At 34.3% G+C, this 18,843-nt stretch overlaps 1 protein-coding gene across 5 annotated transcripts; it reads right to left on the minus strand.

The window, feature by feature from the left end:
• Positions 1-10,275: 10,275 nt before the first annotated feature.
• On the minus strand, positions 10,276-16,760 carry LOC18097912 (monooxygenase 2). 5 transcript variants are annotated; one of them, XM_052452164.1, is made up of 6 exons: positions 16,535-16,760; positions 12,020-12,166; positions 11,742-11,810; positions 11,460-11,625; positions 11,066-11,294; positions 10,276-10,950 (listed from the first exon to the last, which is right to left on the minus strand). In XM_052452164.1, exons 1-6 carry the CDS (start codon positions 16,606-16,608, stop codon positions 10,403-10,405), a joined length of 1,233 nt encoding a protein of 410 aa, XP_052308124.1. In that variant the 5' UTR covers positions 16,609-16,760; the 3' UTR covers positions 10,276-10,402. The 5 variants fall into 5 exon arrangements, with proteins under 5 accessions (XP_052308124.1, XP_024454760.1, XP_052308125.1 ...); XM_024598992.2 differs by lacking the exon at positions 16,535-16,760 and adding an exon at positions 12,242-12,509; XM_024599101.2 differs by lacking the exons at positions 10,276-10,950; positions 11,066-11,294; positions 11,460-11,625; positions 11,742-11,810; positions 12,020-12,166 and adding exons at positions 14,494-15,243; positions 15,359-15,587; positions 15,755-15,920; positions 16,037-16,105; positions 16,313-16,459 and having other exon boundaries at positions 16,535-16,757.
• Between the last annotated feature and the right edge of the window lie 2,083 nt (positions 16,761-18,843).

An 18,843-nucleotide genomic window follows, 5' to 3' on the forward strand; every position in this document is an offset into this window, starting at 1 on the left:
GAAAATATTCTTCGCTGAAACGGTGTCGCTTTGAATTCTGATAAAAAGAGTTAAAAATCCGACGTTGACCCTGAAACAGAGCTGGGGCACGTTTTTGCACTCACGGTACTTTTCCCTTTCCAGCCCCGTCCTCAGCCCACCCGGATATATATATTTTTTAATGAATAATAGGTAGTTGAATAAATAACTCTAGAGGGGTTTTTTTTAATATTTATATTATTAAATTAAATCTTGTTTTATACCATAGTTCTTATTATATGCACATATAAATATTAAATTATTGGCATAATAAAAATATGAAACCAATTACAAAACCAACAAAGACTTGGATTAAATTAATTACAAATATACAACACGATTAGTTAAAACAAGAGTAAATTATAAATTATATCCTTCTGATTTTGATAAATAGTCATTTTAGTTTCAAAAGTAATTAATTATTTTTTTCTTATCAGTTTGAATTATGCTTAATTTAATTTTTTTATTTTATTTTAAAACATATTATATCCTTCTGATTTTGTAAGATGAGATAAATAGTCATTTTAGTTTAAAAAGTAATTAATTATTTTTTTCTTATCAGTTTTAGTTATGCTTAATTTAATTTATTTTTTTCTTATCAGTTTTAGATATGCTTAATATAATTTATTTATTTTATTTTAAAACATATCTTATTTTCCCATCAATCTTTTATATTATTATTTTTAAAATAAAATAAATTGAAAAGGACATGAAATGGGAGAAAAATGATAAAATTCACAAATAGATTTAAAATATAAATATTAATTAATTATTTTTTAAACTAAAATACTATTTATCTCTATAGACACAATTTTAAAAACATGAAATTATACAAGAACACTTGTATAAATATTTGATTTTATTAAAATATATGATTTGGTATAATCTCTATTTAAAATATTCTTATAAAAAGAATAAATAATCATTCGATTCTTCTCTTGGATTTAATATATGGTGGCTTGATTTGTTTATGAAATCAAGTCAAGATTTGTGCTTCGTAAGAACGTGATTTTTGGCTTGTATTGTGAAGTAAGATTCAGTGATTTGATTTTTTAAAAAGTGTTGTTACCTATTTTTTACTCCACGAAAAAAAATAGAAAAAAAAATCTAAAATACAAGATGATATACATGAAGAAAGCCTATAAAATTGTCCAAGTTGATGGTGAATGACTAAATGACAAGTGAAAAAGTTGGAGAACCAAAATGTATAAAAATTAACAAAATTGGCAACCCAATTCTATTGACAAAGGACTCTATTGGTGAAAATATTTTTTATTTGAGGTAAAAAAATATAAATTTGAATAGGTAAGGACTTTATGAGAATTTTGGAAGGCTTGATTAATTTTATTCATGACTTAATTGCAAGAAAAAATAATTTTTAAAATCAATTTAGGTTTTAATTGAAAGAAATTAAAGTATGAGGGTCAAATTATAATTTTAAATAGTTATCTTGGTCAAATCAGAAGTTTAAATCTTTGATATACAGAGATTTTTATCTCTTCACTACATCATGTTAACATTGATGCTAGATTTGTTAAGGCATCAACATACTTATTCAATTTTCGTGGTACATGTTCCAAAGTGATGCAATCAAGTGATGTCATTAATTCCAGTGCATACTTGTGATATGGGTCAAATTCTGGCTTCTTGACTTCATAAAGTGAGAGGAGTTTTCTAATGACTAATTAAGAATTTTCAAAAACTTTAAGGCGAGGTATCTTTATATTCACCACCATCCCCAACTTAAGAATTAAAGCCTGATATTTGACCATGTTATTGGAGCAACATTTAGTAAGTGAGAAGGCGAACGACAAAACCTTTTCTTTTGGTGTGATAAATATTATTCTAGCTCTGACTCTATTTTTTTGTGATGTGCCATCAAATAACATTTTTCACAGCTCTGACATTTCAGTGAACAAGACATCATTATCAGACAGGTCTTTAAAAAACTTACATTTATCAGGAAAATGATGATCAACAAGAAAATTAGCTAATGTTTGCCCCTTGGTAGCCTTTTCATCCACTGTAGGCTTAAAGGCAAGCAGAGCCTCCTCAACATCCTCTTTGACGGGAAGCTCAACATTATCATCTTCTTCAATAGTGATGTAATTTGAAGTGAAAAACATCATTTCCTCTTCTTTCTCTTAATCAGAAGGCTTTGTATCACTATCAGTTGTTTTTTGCTTTTCAATGTCGCCTCAGCACTTACCACTCATTCGTATTGTCTTTTCATGCATAAATGTATTTTGCTATGAAAATTATTTAAACCCTCCACCAAAGTTGGTTAATGATCGAGCACATGTTTATTATCTTTTAACTTGGATTGTATAAGTCTTATGAAGACTGACATCTGTTTTAGAGTCCTTTCACTTTTTTGGGTTCTAATCTTATCAAAGTCTGAAGTACGAGTCGTAGTCACACCTAGAGGATCTCAAACTAAAGCACGAGTCGTAGTCACACCAAGACGATTCAAAAATTAAACACATCCAATATAATTAAAAAATAATTGTTATTTGAGAAAAGGTTAAATAAGAAAAAAATCCCAAATATGTAAAATACAAACTTAAAAATTGTTTTAAAAAAGACATATAAAAAAGGTTTAAACTAAAAAATTTTAAAAAAATGAGGCTAGGCGCCCGACCCATGAATGAAGGGCTCGCACATGGGCCTTTAAATTTTTTTTTCTCTAAGTTAATAAGGAGTATGACATGTCATTCATCCCAATTCAGCTTAAAAAATAAACGACACGTTGTTTGGAATCCCTAGATTCCAGCCATTATGGTAAATGAAAAAACAAGGTTGCTGGTTTTTTTCATCTAAAAACTCATTTTCAACATGTTTTTGACCTAAAGCACCCTAGGAACCTCGTTAAACCAAGCTATAACATCTAAAAACGCAAAAAACAACCTCAAAACCCAAAGACAACCCAAAATAAAAAATCTTCTCGGGTTCAGATATGTTTTTAGACACTTTTAAGGTAAAAAAAAAACATCTAATTTGAACTCTACTTATCATATGGAATTATTTGACATGAAAATTGTTTTAGTGGTCACAATCTTCGCAACAACTTTTTCTTTTTAGGCTAGAATCCGGCTAGCCCCTCTCGTTTCCCCCACCCAGAAATTATGAAAATGAAGTTTGTACCAAAATTAATATTTCTAAAACTAAAAGAACTAGTCACCTAATAGGTAAAAAAGACGGGGGAGCTAAAATATACTTTTTAAATAAATTAAAAGCCACCACCTATATTTATCTGTATTTTTCACTTCAGTTCTTTGTCTTTCAATTCAACTCTCTCTAAAAAAAATGTAATTGAGTGCTAATTTAGACTAAAAAAACCTCAATTGCGCAAAGAAGAAATTCAAGGATTAAATTCAATTTTTTTAAAAAATCATCGCTTCAATTCATAATGATTTATGAGAGAATAACAGTGTTGGCAAGCACAATGTTTTCCCTATATGAAGAGGATGTTTAAGAGTGAGTTTCAACTTGCTTTTTATTAAAATTTAATTTTTTTAAAATTAATTTTTTTAATATTTTTTAATCATTTTGATATATTTATATTAAAAATAAATTTTAAAAAATAAAAAAAATATATTATTTCAATACTTTTCTGAATAAAAAATAGTTATAATCATTGATTACCCTCAAAGTTTCTGTCAATTTTAGCATTCTACTGTTCACTGTAAAAAGAAACCAAGGATGCCCTGTACTATTTTCTGCACTAAGGTTTCAATAACAGTTCCAAGTACATTAGAAATTTGGCAGCCATTTAATCAAAGGGTGTTGAGGAGCACAAATGTCACATAGAGAAACCTGACTAATTGATCTCAAGACAAATGGGTTGGTATCTTCACAGGAATGGTTGGTAACATGAAGCTATTTGCTGCAATAATTATCGCTTACATGCTGTTTCTGCAGCTTAGTTTGGCTTAGATAGTCGATTTGGATTGGCATTTGGCTGCCTCGAATGAATTCCCAAATCCCTTTTGTCCACCCTGATCAACGACACCATTTGATTTTGATCTTTAGAGGTTAGGATTTGGTCCACGCCCTCCAGTGTTGGAATTTTTGGCAGAATCATATGGGTTTCCTCGACTGTTCTTATTTAAGTCTGATGCAAATCCTTGTTTCCTAGGAACACCTGCTTTTGCAGAGCTAAGTATTTCATAGCTAGATGCTGGTTAATTTCGCGGTCTCAGGAGAAGAAGCTTCTTGCTTGGGTGTTTCACGAGGAGGCTTTGAGTTTCTGAAAGCAGGAGGATCAGGCCGAACCAGCTTCCTTTCTCCCAATGAGGGAGTGGCATTCATCTGCGGTTGTGGTTGTTGTTGTGTTTGCTTGCTTTGGTTCGAGAACTGTGGTTCGAACCTGAATGAGTCTCGTTAACTGGGCCGTCATTATCCATTGATGTTTGTAGGAAACTTTTCCCTGGTTCGCTTCTTTTACACCGATTTTCCATCCAAGGGGAAGGCTCTGGACGGGAGGGAGGAAGTCTTGCATTCCGATCGTCATGTGCTTATCTTGGATGGGAGAAGTTTGGAACATTAAACTCTGCACTGTTAGAGAATAATATAAATTATTTTCTGGAACTTCACCTAATAATTTAAGTTTTTGGGTTGAGATTGTTCTTTGATATGGTATCAGAGCCTTGATGACCAAGTGGTCTCGAGTTCGAATCTCACCATTCTCATTTATTTGATAAAAAAAATTAAGCACAAAGTGTTAAGATTTTAGCCGTTTTTTGTAATTCAATAAATTCCTATCAGTTAGGAAGACTGTTGTTTTTTCTTATTCATTAGGAAACCCCCGATTATTAAGTGTTGTTAATTGTGGGAATAGATGTCGTTTTATTTTCTAGCTTTCAGTTACTTACATTTTGTATTTAACTAGACTTCATGTCAATGAATGAAAAAGTATAATTTCCCTTTACTCATTCTGCAAGCTTAATTTTACAACAAGTGGTATCAGAGCCTCCCACTGGGGCCTGATTCGAAAAAGCAGCAGCTTTCATTCTTGCCGCAGCAAGATATTCAATGGCTTCTGAAAACAACTTTGTACAACCTGCGATTCCACGCTTCAATGGTCATTATGATCATTGGAGTATGTTGATGGAAAATTTTCTGCGATCCAAGGAATACTGGACTCTCGTGGAAACCGGCATTGTTGAGCCTGCTAGTGAGATTGTTTTGACAGAAGCACAAAGACAAACGTTGGAGGATCAGAGATTGAAGGATTTGAAGACAAAGAATTATTTGTTTCAAGTAATAGATCGTGCCATTCTCGAAACCATTCTAAAGAAGGACACTGCTAAAGACATTTGGGATTCGATGAAGAAGAAGTACCAAGGCACTACATGAGTGAAACGTGCACAACTCCAAGCTCTTCGCAAAGAGTTTGAAATTCTTCACATGAAGGAAGGAGAGTCAGTTAATGATTACTTTGCAAGAACACTGTCAATTGCAAACAAAATGCGCATTCATTGAGAGAGTTTGGAAGATGTTGCAGTCATTGAAAAAATTCTTCGCTCAATGACACACAAATTTGATTATGTGGTGTGTGCCATTGAAGAATCAAATGACATTGATAGTATTTCGATTGATGTGTTGCAAAGCTCACTGTTAGTTCATGAGCAGAGGATGACCAAATATGCTGTGGAGGAGCAAGCCTTAAAGGTCACTACTTATGAAGGACCTACTTCTCTAGGAAGAGGTAGAGGACTTGGGAGATTTCGAGGAAGAGGCAGAGGCAGAGGCAGAGGACGCCAACTTCCCTACAATCAAGGAGTACAATTTGATAAGGCGAGTGTGGAATGTTACTATTGTCACAAGCTTGGCCACTATCAGTACGAATGCCCTGACAAAGAGAAGGAAACCAAGGTAAATTTTGCTGAGACTGAAGGAGAAATGCTCTTGATGGCTTACATCGACAAGAAGGAGAATTCATCAGGTGATATTTGGTATTTAGATTCGGGTTGCAGCAACCACATGTGTGGAAACAAGTCTTTGTTTTATGACTTGGATGAAACATTTAGAGAAACTGTGAAACTTGGGAACAACTCCTGCATGTCTGTCATGGGGAAAGGGGATATCAAATTCCATATGAAAAACAACACTATGCAGACAATTACTAGTGTGTTTTATGTCCCAGATTTGAAAAGTAATCTCATCAGTATGGGCCAACTGCAAGAGAGGGGTTATATCATCATCATCCAACAAAGCCGGTGTCAAATTCATCATCCAGAGAAGGGCCTAATAGCAGAAGCAAAAATGACAACCAATCGTATGTTCCCTCTGCACATTCAGGATGACGTCCAGAAGTGTCTCTCAACAAAAGTGCAAGATTCAACATGGCTGTGGCATCTTCGTTATGGTCATTTGAGTTTCAAAGGCTTGAAAACCTTACATGAGAGAAACATGGTGGAAGGACTGCCTAAAATTAATTGTCCCACAGAAATGTGTGAAGATTGTATTGTTGGTAAACAACATCGTGATTCTTTCCCGCAAGGAAAAGCATGGAGAGCTGAGCAAATCTTACAGTTGGTTCATTCAGACATTTGTGGACCAATCAATCCAACATCGAATGGAAACAAAAGGTACTTCATTACCTATATTGATGATTATAGTAAAAAAACATGGGTTTATTTCTTACAAGATAAATCTGAAGCTTTTATTATTTTTAAAAGCTTTAAGGCTCGTGTCGAAAAGGAATTTGGCAAGTATATTCAGACCTTTCATACGGATCGTGGTGGTGAATTTAACTCACATAATTTTGCAAGTTTTTATGAATTACATGGAATACGCAGGCAACTTACTGCTGCATACACACCGCAACAAAATGGCGTAGCAGAAAGAAAGAATCAGATGATTATGAACATGGTACGAAGCATGTTGGTAAAAAAAAGTATTCCAAAGACTTTTTGGCCAGAAGCAGTCAATTGGAGTGTTCATGTACTCAACCGAAGTCCTACCCTTGCTGTAAAAAACATAACGCCACAAGAAGCTTGGAGTAAAGTCAGGCCATCAGTTAATCACTTCAGAATCTTCGGGTGTATAGCATATGCACATGTTCCAGATAAAAGGAGAACAAAGCTTGATAATAAAAATGTGAAGTGTGTCTTTATTGGGGTTAGTGAAGAATCCAAGGCGTACAGGTTATATAATCCCATTACCAAGAAAATAATCATCAGTCGTGACGTTCTGTTTGATGAAGAAAACACATGGGACTAGAGTAGTACCGAACAACAACAAAGTTTAATTGATCTAGAGGAAGTTGGCGGAGAAATTAAACAATCATTGCAATCTCCTCTTGAAAGTCAGGAACCTGAATCACAATTGCAGCTTCCTAGTCAATCCGTTGGAGAAGTCTCACCAATGTTCTCAGCAAGTGCTTCAATTCCAAATGAAAATCAGGCGTCTAACTCAGAACCACAACGGCAAAGGAAAAGACCATCTTGGATGACAGATTATGTGAGTGGAGATGAATTATCTGATGAAGATACTACTGCTCATTTTGCTTTATTTGCAGGCTCCGATCCTATGTTGTTTACAGAAGCAGTGAAAGAAGAAAAGTGGAAAAGAGCCATGGATGCAGAGATCCAAGCTATAAAGAAGAATGAGACTTGGTAGTTAACCGATCTTCCTGAAGGGCAAAAAACCATTGGTGTAAAGTGGATTTATAAGACAAAGCTGAATGAAAAAGGAGAAATTGACAAGTTCAAAGCAAAGCTGGTTGTGAAAGGCTACAATCAAGAGTATGGAGTTGATTATCAAGAGATTTTTGCACCTGTTGCAAGACAAGATACAATTCGGCTGGTTGTTTCATTAGCTGCACAAAACTCATGGCCTATTTTCCAACTTGATGTGAAATCGACCTTCCTTAATGGTGAACTAATTGAGCAAGTTTACATTGAACAGCCCCCCGGTTATGTGATAAAAGGTGATGAACATAAGGTTTATAAATTGAAGAAGGCTTTATATGGACTGAAACAGGCACCTCGAGCCTAGTACAGTTGTATAGAAGCATACTTTGAAAAAGCAGGTTTCAACAAATGTCCATATGAGCACACTCTATTCATCAAGTCTAGAGAAGGAGGTAAAATTCTGATAGTTTGCATATATGTTGATGATCTTATTTTCACGGGCAATGATGAGGCTATGTTTGTTGCTTTTAAGAATTCTATGATAGCTGATTTTGACATGACTGATTTGGAAAAGATGAAATATTTTCTTGGTATAGAAGTAGCACAAACAGCTACCGGATTCTTTATTGGGCAAAAGAAATATGCTCAAAAGGTTTTGGAAAGGTTTCACATGGAGAATTGTAATCCAGTTGGGACTCCAACTGAACCAGGATTGAAGCTCTCAAGAGATCTTGATGGAAAGAGGGTTGATAGTACTTACTTCAAACAAATTGTTAGAAGTTTAATGTATTTGACAGCCACCCGACCTGATATTATGTATGCAGTGTGTCTGATTAGCAGGTATATGGAAAAACCAACAGAGCTGCATCTCAAAGCTGCTAAAAGAGTGTTTCGTTACTTGAAAGGAACCACAGATTTCGGTATTTTCTACAAGAAAAATGAAGGATCTATTCTGTCTGGTTTCACTGACAGCGATTATGCTGGTGATTTAGACGATAGGCGAAGTACATCAGGCCATGTGTTTATGATGGGTTCAGGTGCCATATCATGGGCATCAAAGAAGCAACAAGTTGTTACACTGTCCACAACTGAAGCAGAGTTCGTAGCTGCAGCAACTTCTGCATGTCAAGCAATTTGGTTGAGAAGGATTCTTGAAGAATTACAGTTTTATCAATATGAGCCTACTGTGATTCATTGTGATAATAGTTCAACTATCAAACTCTCCAGGAATCCAGTTTTACATGGAAGAAGTAAACATATAGATATGAGGTACCATTTTCTTCGTAATCTTGTAACTGAAAAAATCATTGATATGGTTTATTGTCGAAGTGAAGACCAAGTTGCAGATATCCTGACTAAATCTCTAAAGCTGAAAGCATTTGAGAAGTTGCGTGGATTGCTTGGAGTATGTTCAAATCCTTTCTTTAAACTGACTGCATAGATAGCATTCAATTTAAGGGAGGGTGTTAAGATTTTAGCCGTTTTTTGTAATTCAATAAATTCCTATCAGTTAGGAAGACTGTTGTTTTTTCTTATTCATTAGGAAACCCCCGATTATTAAAGTGCTGTTAATTGTGGGAATAGATGTCGTTTTATTTTCTAGCTTTCAGTTACTTACATTTTGTATTTAACTGGACTTCATGTCAATGAATGAAAAGGTATAATTTCCTTTTACTCATTCTGCAAACTTAATTTTACAACACAAAGTAATGTGGGCCTGTACAAGTTTCAAGTCCAAAGGGCTTTCACTTGAGGAAGTGTGTTAGAGAATAATATAAATCATATCCTGGAACCTCACTTAATAGCTTAAGTTTTTGGGTTGAGATGGTTCTTTGACATGCACTGCATGCAGTTAGTTGTGAAACAGAATTAACTACCTATGAAAAAAGACTTGTACAAGGGCCCTTTCCATTATCACTAAAATCAAAATACCTGTAATCCTATAGCTTACAAATATAGTAGAGTAGTAAGCAAATATATTTTGTTCATCATCATAAAACCATGTTAAATAAAAGATATCTAATAAAAATATAGAATTTATACCTGCTTAAAACTACACACATACATGTAAATCAAGAATTAAATATAGAAAAACTAATGATTATTTGAGTAAAAAACTCAAGGTTCTTATTTACCAATGTCATGCTAATTAAATAAATTTCCAACAATAACTTATCAAAATCATCGTCTGAATCATCTTCAGCTTCCTCAAACATTGCAGGGCTCTCGGTAGGTGCAGAATGTTTGGCAGTTGGTTGTGCAGTGGCTACCTAGTCCTTTCTACTTTCTTTGATGCGCCAAAACTTGACATGCTTATAAATTCCTCAAACATTTAATAAGTTTCTTCCTAGAGATCACGAGTATATTTCAAATACTGTTCATGCCAACTTGATCTTGATGTGATATATTAACATGCCATACAATACAAAGAAAAAGGACTAGCTCCTCTTATATTATTTATCTCTTGGAAGAGAAATATGTCATGATAGTAAAAAGAACTAGCTCCTCTTATATCAGCAGCAGCTGCTGCTGCTGCTGCTTCTTGTATATTGAACTATACGGATTGCATTAACAAACGTGATGGATGAAGAACATAATACAATTATTGAATCCAACATAAATAAAAAGGCTTACCTTTATTTCGAAGCTTACCGATTGCATCAAGAAAAATTACAAAAAGAAAAACACGGCAGGATCTTAATTCATAATAAGAGATTTTACGGATTACAAGGACAAGAGCAGGATCAAGAAATATTGAGCTTTCCACAATCAAAATCAGCTTTCTTTAGTAGCAATCCAGCAAGAAATTTAGCCATAATTGCATCTCTCAAGATTTTCATTATTTTTCCATCACCTTGTTGTATAGCACCAACAATATAAGCAGTGCTTATGAGCTCAAAACTTCTCCATCTCCTCTCCGCTGCGTATTTTTTCAACCCCATTTCAACCCTCTTGTATTCTTCTCTCTCTTTCTCTTTACCTTCCACATTTAACTCCTTCTTCAAGGCCTCGGCGAGGCACCTAGCTAGAACAACACCATCTTCTAAAGCAGCACACCCACCCTGGCCAAGATCTGGTGTCATGGGATGGAGAGCATCACCCGCTACACTAACATTGCCTTTACTTATATTTCCCCATAGAACCTCCCATGGAGGCCTAAACCTTAAAGGAGATGATGTGATGCTATCTAGCTCAGTGATTTCCACAGATGTCCTCGCGTGATCAGGTACAATTCCGAGTTTGCTCAGCACAAATTGCTTCATCTCGGTGGGGTTATCCTCTAGCTCTTTGTCTACAAGAAAGATATTATTATATATACAATTACATGGTCATCAACAAATATTCTTGAATCTTGACCATTACATCTGATCAGAAAATCCAATTGTAAGTTGAGAGAGGTTCATTACCCTGGCCAGTGGGAATGTAAGTGAAAAACCAGTATATAGTTGTATCATCACAAGGGAGGAAACCTGATCGAACCCCTTTGCCAAATAACAGCAGGAACTTGGAGCCAAAGCCATGATTAACCTTAAAATCCGCATAACCCCGAATAGCTGATCGGCCGGCAAAAGCTGGCTTCTTGAAGCCTATAAATCTTGCCACCACTGAGTTCACCCCATCACAACCAATCAATACCTTCCATAGACATTGAAATTCGCTGGCTTAGAAATATTTCCCCCACACACACACGCATATATAAATATATAAACATAGAAACACTGGACTCAGTAGAATTCTTTCATACTCCACGGTATTAGTACTGAAATAATAGCCACCAAAAAAGTGCAGTGATTTCTATACCTTGGTTTTGATGATGGTATCATCAGCAAGATGAACCAGCTTTAAGTAGCCTGATTCCTCAATAGAAACCACCTTGGAGGAGTACCTTATGGTACCATCTGGGAGTTCTTTTTCAAGGGCTTCCAGCAACAATTTTCTTCTCACACAACGAACCTCATGGTCTCCACTGTACACCAAATTAAAGGGCCGATTACTAAAATTCACCATCAAATACATGGCATACAAAATTAATGAATATATATGTTTACACTGAATCCTCATGGCTAGTGTCCGATTACTTACATAGTCCCTTTGACCTTAAAAGATGTCTGTCTGCCAGGTTTGCTCACAACAGTAGAGCTAGCAACTAATCTGCAGTCAAATGATCCCTTCATATTAGCTTCATAGAACCAAAGTCAGGGTCAAATTAACAAGTTTCTACATGTAAATGCTATATTAAGGGCCTTTCTATCTCAGATTTGACATGCTCCAGTAGTAGAAAGACAATTTTGGGAGTTGAAGCCAACAAAGTAACTAGTGAAATGGGATGATGACAAGAAGTTAAACGGCTAGTTATATACCCTTCGAGGAATCCATGTTGTTGTCGGAGAGAGTGACCTATACCAACAGCATCTAATGCCCTCCAAGCATTAGTCCATGTTGTGAAAGCAAATCCTGTGACCCTCAAACCGGCTGATGATTCCAACACTAGGCTTCGAATTCCAAGCCTACAATTGAATACTCGCAGGTCAAGTTTAACATGGTAATATTTGTTACACGCGTATAATTAATCTAGTACGTACCTGTGAAGCCCTAAAGATGTTGTAAGTCCAGCTATTCCAGCTCCTACAATCACCACTTCTTCAACTAATTCCATAATATTGGAATTAATTCCTCTAGTTAGTACTAAAGAACTTGGTTTTGTTATGAGAATGGATATGAAGTTTGTTCAAGCTAGAAAGATTGGCTAGAAGAGTAGAAATGTAAGGCTATAAATGATGAGATGGGTAATATAAAAAGCAACTATCATCCAAGATGACTATGGCTTTGACGACGACGATCATTATTATGACATCTATGGTTTGGTCCGAGAAGGAGGCAGGTCGGATTTAATTTAATTTATTTAAAAAAAATAAATTGAATTCCACCTTTTTTATATGAGGTCTTTTTTTTTTTTTTCAATAAGATCATCAAGAATATCTTCAAATTAGTTTATATTTCGTTATATTTTTCAAATTTAAAAGGTTAATAAAAATTTTATTTTTAACTACCAAAAATGTTTTTGATGTTATAAAGAAGAAACAAATCATAACTAGAGTAGGTGTAACTTTATAATTGCTTTAATAATTGACGAAACTCTTCATTAACTATGGGTTTAAAAAGGGATACAAAACCAGTAATAATGAAATTGCTTGTTTGTTTTTGTATTTTAAAAATATTTTAAAAAAAATTAAAATTTTTTTTATTTTAAATTAATATTTTCTATGTTTTCAAATCATTTTAATTCATTAATATCAAAAATAATTTTTTAAAAATAAAAAAATAATTTTTTAATATTTTTTAAAATAAAAAACATTTTAAAAACAATAACAATTAAATTCTCAAACACCCACAATAATTGCATCCATCTCTCAAGAAGTTTATTATTTGCCCCTGACTTTGTTGAATAGCACCAACCACGTAAGCAGTCCTTATTAGCTCAAAACTCCTCTCTTTTGCACATTTTTTTCAATCCTCTTATACTCTTCCTTATCTTTGTCCTTCGTTTCCGCACTCACTTTTTTGTTCAAGGCCTCGGCCAGGCACCTTGCTAAGACAACTCCATCTTCTAAAGCAGAGCACCCACCTTGACCAATATCTGGAGTCATGGGATGTAGAGCATCACCAGCAACACAAGCATTGCCTCTGCTTATATTTCCCCATAGCACCTCCCATGGATGCCTATACCTTAAAGGAGTCAGTGATCTCGACGAAAGATCTTACCTGGTCAGGCACAATATTTACAAGGTTGCTCAGTGCAAGTTGTTTCATCTTGGCTGGATTATCCTTTAACTCTTTATTATCTGCAAGAAAAAATGAATTTGTGCAAATAGCGAAAGTGAGAAGACAGATGTTGTGTGTTATAGCCTAAATCCTCGACTGAAACCACCTTGGAGGAGTACCTTATGGTACCAATTGGGAGTTCTTTTTCAAGGGCTTCCAACAACAATTTCTAACACTAGACTTCGAATTCCAAGCCTACAATTAGTCAGAGCAGTCGTATACAATTAATCTGCCTAGTTAATTACATTTATGAAGATATTATTCTTGAGTTTATTTATGTAATTAGTTCAAGTTTTACAGAATTTAGAGCTACTGAAAACTTACATGATCGTTCATTTTAGGATCCATAAAATTAATCGAAGTACACATAAACTGGTTCAAACACTCGTATTAATCTAAAAAAAAAAATTCTTACTCTTAGTAATGATGTGATTACCTGTGAAGGCCTAATGATGTTGCAAGTCCAGCAATTCCAGCTTCAACTATCATAACATTTTCAATCACCTCATGATATTTTTGGCCTTCCAAATACCACTACTCCAGCACTAGTAGAATTGGTTGTGCTAAGAGGAAAAAAAAAAAGTGGACGGATTCAAGTGATGAAGACGATCGAAAAGAGTAGTTGATGCCCATAAAGATATGATACGACAACCATGATGAAAGGTGGCTGCTTGTCTAAATCTGATGATCATCACATGAGTATTATGACGGCAGCAAATACGTATTGTCTTGAACTAGGCTTAAAGTCGGATCATAAGTTTCGTGTAAAGCTTGAAGCCTACTGACTTTTTAAGAGTTTGATAGCGGTGTAAATTTTTTTAAAATTTTTATTTTATTTTTTTATATTGTTTTAATTTATTAACATTAAAAATACTGTTCATACCAACTTGATCTTGATGTGATATATTAACATGCTACAATACAAAGAAAAAGGACTAGCTCCTCTTATATTATTTGTCTCTTGGAAGAGAAATATGTCATGATAGTAAAAAGGACTAGCTCCTCTTATAGCTTGTATATTGAACTATACGGATTGCATTAACAAACGTAATGGATGAAGAACATAATACAATTATTGAATCCAACATAAATAAAAAGGCTTATCTTTATTTCGAAGCTTACCGATTGCATCAAGAAAAATTACAAAAAGAAAAACACGGCAGGATCTTAATTCATAATAAGAGATTTTACGGATTACAAGGACAAGAGCAGGATCAAGAAATATTGAGCTTTCCACAATCAAAATCAGCTTTCTTTAGTAGCAATCCAGCAAGAAATTTAGCCAAAAATGCATCTCTCAAGATGTTCATTATTTTTCCATCACCTTGTTGTATAGCACCAACAATATAAGCAGTGCTTATGAGCTCAAAACTTCTCCATCTCCTCTCCGCTGCGTATTTTTTCAACCCCATTTCAACCCTCTTGTATTCTTCTCTCTCTTTCTCTTTACCTTCCACATTTAACTCCTTCTTCAAGGCCTCGGCGAGGCACCTAGCTAGAACAACACCATCTTCTAAAGCAGCACACCCACCCTGGCCAATATCTGGTGTCATGGGATGGAGAGCATCACCCGCTACACTAACATTGCCTTTACTTATATTTCCCCATAGAACCTCCCATGGATGCCTAAACCTTAAAGGAGATGATGTGATGCTATCTAGCTCAGTGATTTCCACAGATGTCCTCGCGTGATCAGGTACATTTCCGAGTTTGCTCAGCACAAATTGCTTCATCTCGGTTGGGTTATCCTCTAGCTCTTTGTCTACAAGAAAGATATTATTATATATACAATTACATGGTCATCAACAAATATTCTTGAATCTTGACCATTACATCTGATCAGAAAAACCTATTGTAAGTTGAGAGAGGTTCATTACCCTGGCCAGTGGGAATGTAAGTGAAAAACCAGTATATAGTTGTATCATCACAAGGGAGGAAACCTGATCGAACCCCTTTGCCAAATAACTGCAGGAACTTGGAGCCAAAGCCATGATTAACCTTAAAATCTGCATAACCCCGTATAGCTGATCGGCCGGCAAAAGCTGGCTTCTTGAAGCCTATAAATCTTGCCACCACTGAGTTCACCCCATCACAACCAATCAATACCTTCCATAGACATTGAAATTCGCTGGCTTAGAAATATTTCCCCCCCCCCCACACACACACACATATAAATATATAAACATAGAAACACTGGACTCAGTAGTTCTTTCATACTCCACGGTATTAGTACTGAAATAATAGCCACCAAAAAAGTGCAGTGATTTCTATACCTTGGTTTTGATGATGGTATCATCAGCAAGATGCACCAGCTTTAAGTAGCCTGATTCTTCAATAGAAACCACCTTGGAGGAGTACCTTATGGTACCATCTGGGAGTTCTTTTTCAAGGGCTTCCAGTAACAATTTTCTTCTCACGCAACGAACCTCATGGTCTCCACTGTACACCAAATTAAAGGGCCGATTACTAAAATTCACCATCAAATACATGGCATACAAAATTAATGAATATATATGTTTACACTGAATCCTCATGGCTAGTGTCCGATTACTTACATAGTCCCTTTGACCTTAAAAGATATCTGTGTGCCAGGTTTGCTCACAACACTAGAGCTAGCAACTAATCTGCAGTCAAATGATCCCTTCATAGTTCATATTAGCTTCATAGAACCAAAGTCAGGGTCAAATTAACAAGATTCTACATGTAAATGCTATATTAAGGGCCTTTCTATCTCAGATTTGACATGATCCAGTAGTAGAAAGACAATTTTGGGAGTTGAAGCCAACAAAGTAACTAGTGAAATGGGATGATGACAAGAATTAGTTATATACCCATCGAGGAATCCATGTTGTTGTCGGAGAGAGTGACCTATACCAACAGCATCTAATGCCCTCCAAGCATTAGTCCATGTTGTGAAAGCAAATCCTGTGACCCTCAAACCGGCTGATGATTCCAACACTAAGCTTCGAATTCCAAGCCTACAATTGAATACTCGCAGGTCAAGTTTAACATGGTAATATTTGTTACACGCATATAATTAATCTAGTACGTACCTGTGAAGCCCTAAAGATGTTGTAAGTCCAGCTATTCCAGCTCCTACAATCACCACTTCTTCAACTAATTCCATAATATTGGAATTAATTCCTCTAGTTAGTACTAAAGAACTTGGTTTTGTTATGAGAATGGATGTAAAGTTTGTTCAAGTTAGAATGATTGGCTTGAAGAGTAGCACTGCAAGACTGTAAATGATGAAACAGGGAATATAAAAAGCAACTATCGTCCAAGAAGATCAGTATGGCTTTGACGACGACGATCATTATTATAACAACTATGGTTTGGTCCGAGAAGGAGGCACGTCGGATTTAATGTGATTTATTTTTAAAAAAAAAAATTGAATTCCACCCTTTTTATATGAGTTTCTTTTCTTTTCTGTTCTTTTTTTTTCCAATAAGATCATCAGGAATATCTTCAAACTAGTTTATATTTCAAAATTATATTTACTTTTTCTAATCCAATAAAAAGGTTATATGTTTCGAATTTAAATGGTTAATAAAAATATTTTTAGTGTTATAAAGTAGGAACAAATCATACTCTAACTGAGTAGGTGTAACCACTACATTTATAATTGCTTTAGTAATTGATGAAAATCTTCGCTTTAGTATTATTTTAAAAATTTTTATTTTTTTATTTTAAATTAATATTTTTTTTTTTTTGATGTTTTCAGATTATTTTAATTTATATATATTAAAAATAATTTTAAAAAAATAAAAAATATTTTTTTTTAATATTTTTTTATTCAAGGCCTCGGCCAGGCACCTTCTAAGACAACTCTATCTTCTAAAGCAGAACACCCACCTTGACCAATAATATCTGGAGTCATGGGATGTAGAGCATCACCAGCTACACAAGCATGGCGTCTGCTTATATTTCCCAATAGCACCTCCCATGGATGCCTATACCTTAAAGGAGATAGTATGAAGCTATCTATAGCTCAGTGATCTCGACGAAAGATCTTACCTGGTCAGGCACAATATTTACAAGGTTGCTCAGTGCAAGTTGTTTCATCTTGGCTGGATTATCCTTTAACTCTTTATTATCTGCAAGAAAAAATGAATTTGTGCAAATAGCGAAAGTGAGAAGACAGATGTTGTGTGTTATAGCCTAAATCCTCGACTGAAACCACCTTGGAGGAGTACCTTATGGTACCAATTGGGAGTTCTTTTTCAAGGGCTTCCAACATCAATTTCTAACACTAGACTTCGAATTCCAAGCCTACAATTAGTCAGAGCAGTCGTATACAATTAATCTGCCTAGTTAATTACATTTATGAAGATATTATTCTTTTGAGTTTGTTTTCATATGTCATCAGATCTCAGAGTTACATAACTGTTTATTTTAAAATTCGTAAAATTAATCGAATTATATATAAACTATATAAACTAGTTCAAACACCAATATTAATCTAAAAAAAATATTCTTACTCTCAAGTAATGATGAGATTACCCGTGAAGGCCTAATGTTGCGAGTCCAGCAATTCCAGCTTCAACTATCACAACATTTTCTATCACCTCCATGATATTTTTGTCCTTTCAAATACCACTACTCCAGCACTAGTAGAATTGGATGTGCTAAGAGAAAAAAAAAAAAAAAAGTGGACGGATTCAAGTTATGAAGACGAACAGAAAGAGTAGTTGATGACCATAAACATATGATATGACAATCATGATGAAAAGTGGCTGCCTGTTTAAATCTGATGATCATCATATGAGTATTATGACGGCAGCAAATACGTATTGTCTAGAACTAGGTTTAAAGTCGGATCATAAGTTTCGCGTAAAGCTTGAAGCCTATTGACTTTTTAAGAGTTTGATACCGATGTAAATGTTTTTTAAAATTTATTTAAAAAAAAAATTATTTATTATTTTTTTATATTGTTTTAATTTATTAACATTAAAATGAATTTTAAAAAATAAAAAAATATTTTTTAATAAATTTTAAAAAAACAATTACTTTAAAAACAACTATAATATAATCTCAAATATTATGTTGGAGACATGGAGTTGGTTTTGAAATACATTAGAGAAGTAATTACTCTCTACACGTTATTATTTTAGATAATTGTTTGGAAATGTTGAAGATGTTAATTTACTTAAAAATATATTAAAATAATATTTTATTATTATTTTTTAAAATTTATTTTTAATATCAGCATAAAAAAAAAACTATAAAAAAAAAAAAAAGTGGTTCAACAGCACTCCAAAGTCCAAACACACCCTAATTTCATTAAACAAGAAAAACCAGTAAAAAGTAGAAGTGACAACATCAAGATCATATGTTTAGACAATTTTAGTTACTCGTGCTA

This window comes from Populus trichocarpa, chromosome 4 (genome assembly GCF_000002775.5).
Source record: "Populus trichocarpa isolate Nisqually-1 chromosome 4, P.trichocarpa_v4.1, whole genome shotgun sequence".
In the NCBI taxonomy this organism is placed as follows: domain Eukaryota; kingdom Viridiplantae; phylum Streptophyta; class Magnoliopsida; order Malpighiales; family Salicaceae; genus Populus; species Populus trichocarpa.

What these genes read in the sequence shown, in the direction of transcription:
- LOC18097912 (XM_052452164.1), bottom strand. Translation starts at nt 16,608, where the DNA reads ATGGAATTAGTTGAAGAAGTGGTGATTGTAGGAGCTGGAATAGCTGGA. An exon ending in CAACATGGATTCCTCGAAGG is followed by an intron (nt 11,811 to 12,019) that starts GTATATAACTAG and finishes ATTTGACTGCAG; the next exon opens with ATTAGTTGCTAGCTCTACTG. An exon ending in TTACATTCCCACTGGCCAGG is followed by an intron (nt 10,951 to 11,065) that starts GTAATGAACCTC and finishes TCTTTCTTGTAG; the next exon opens with ACAAAGAGCTAGAGGATAAC.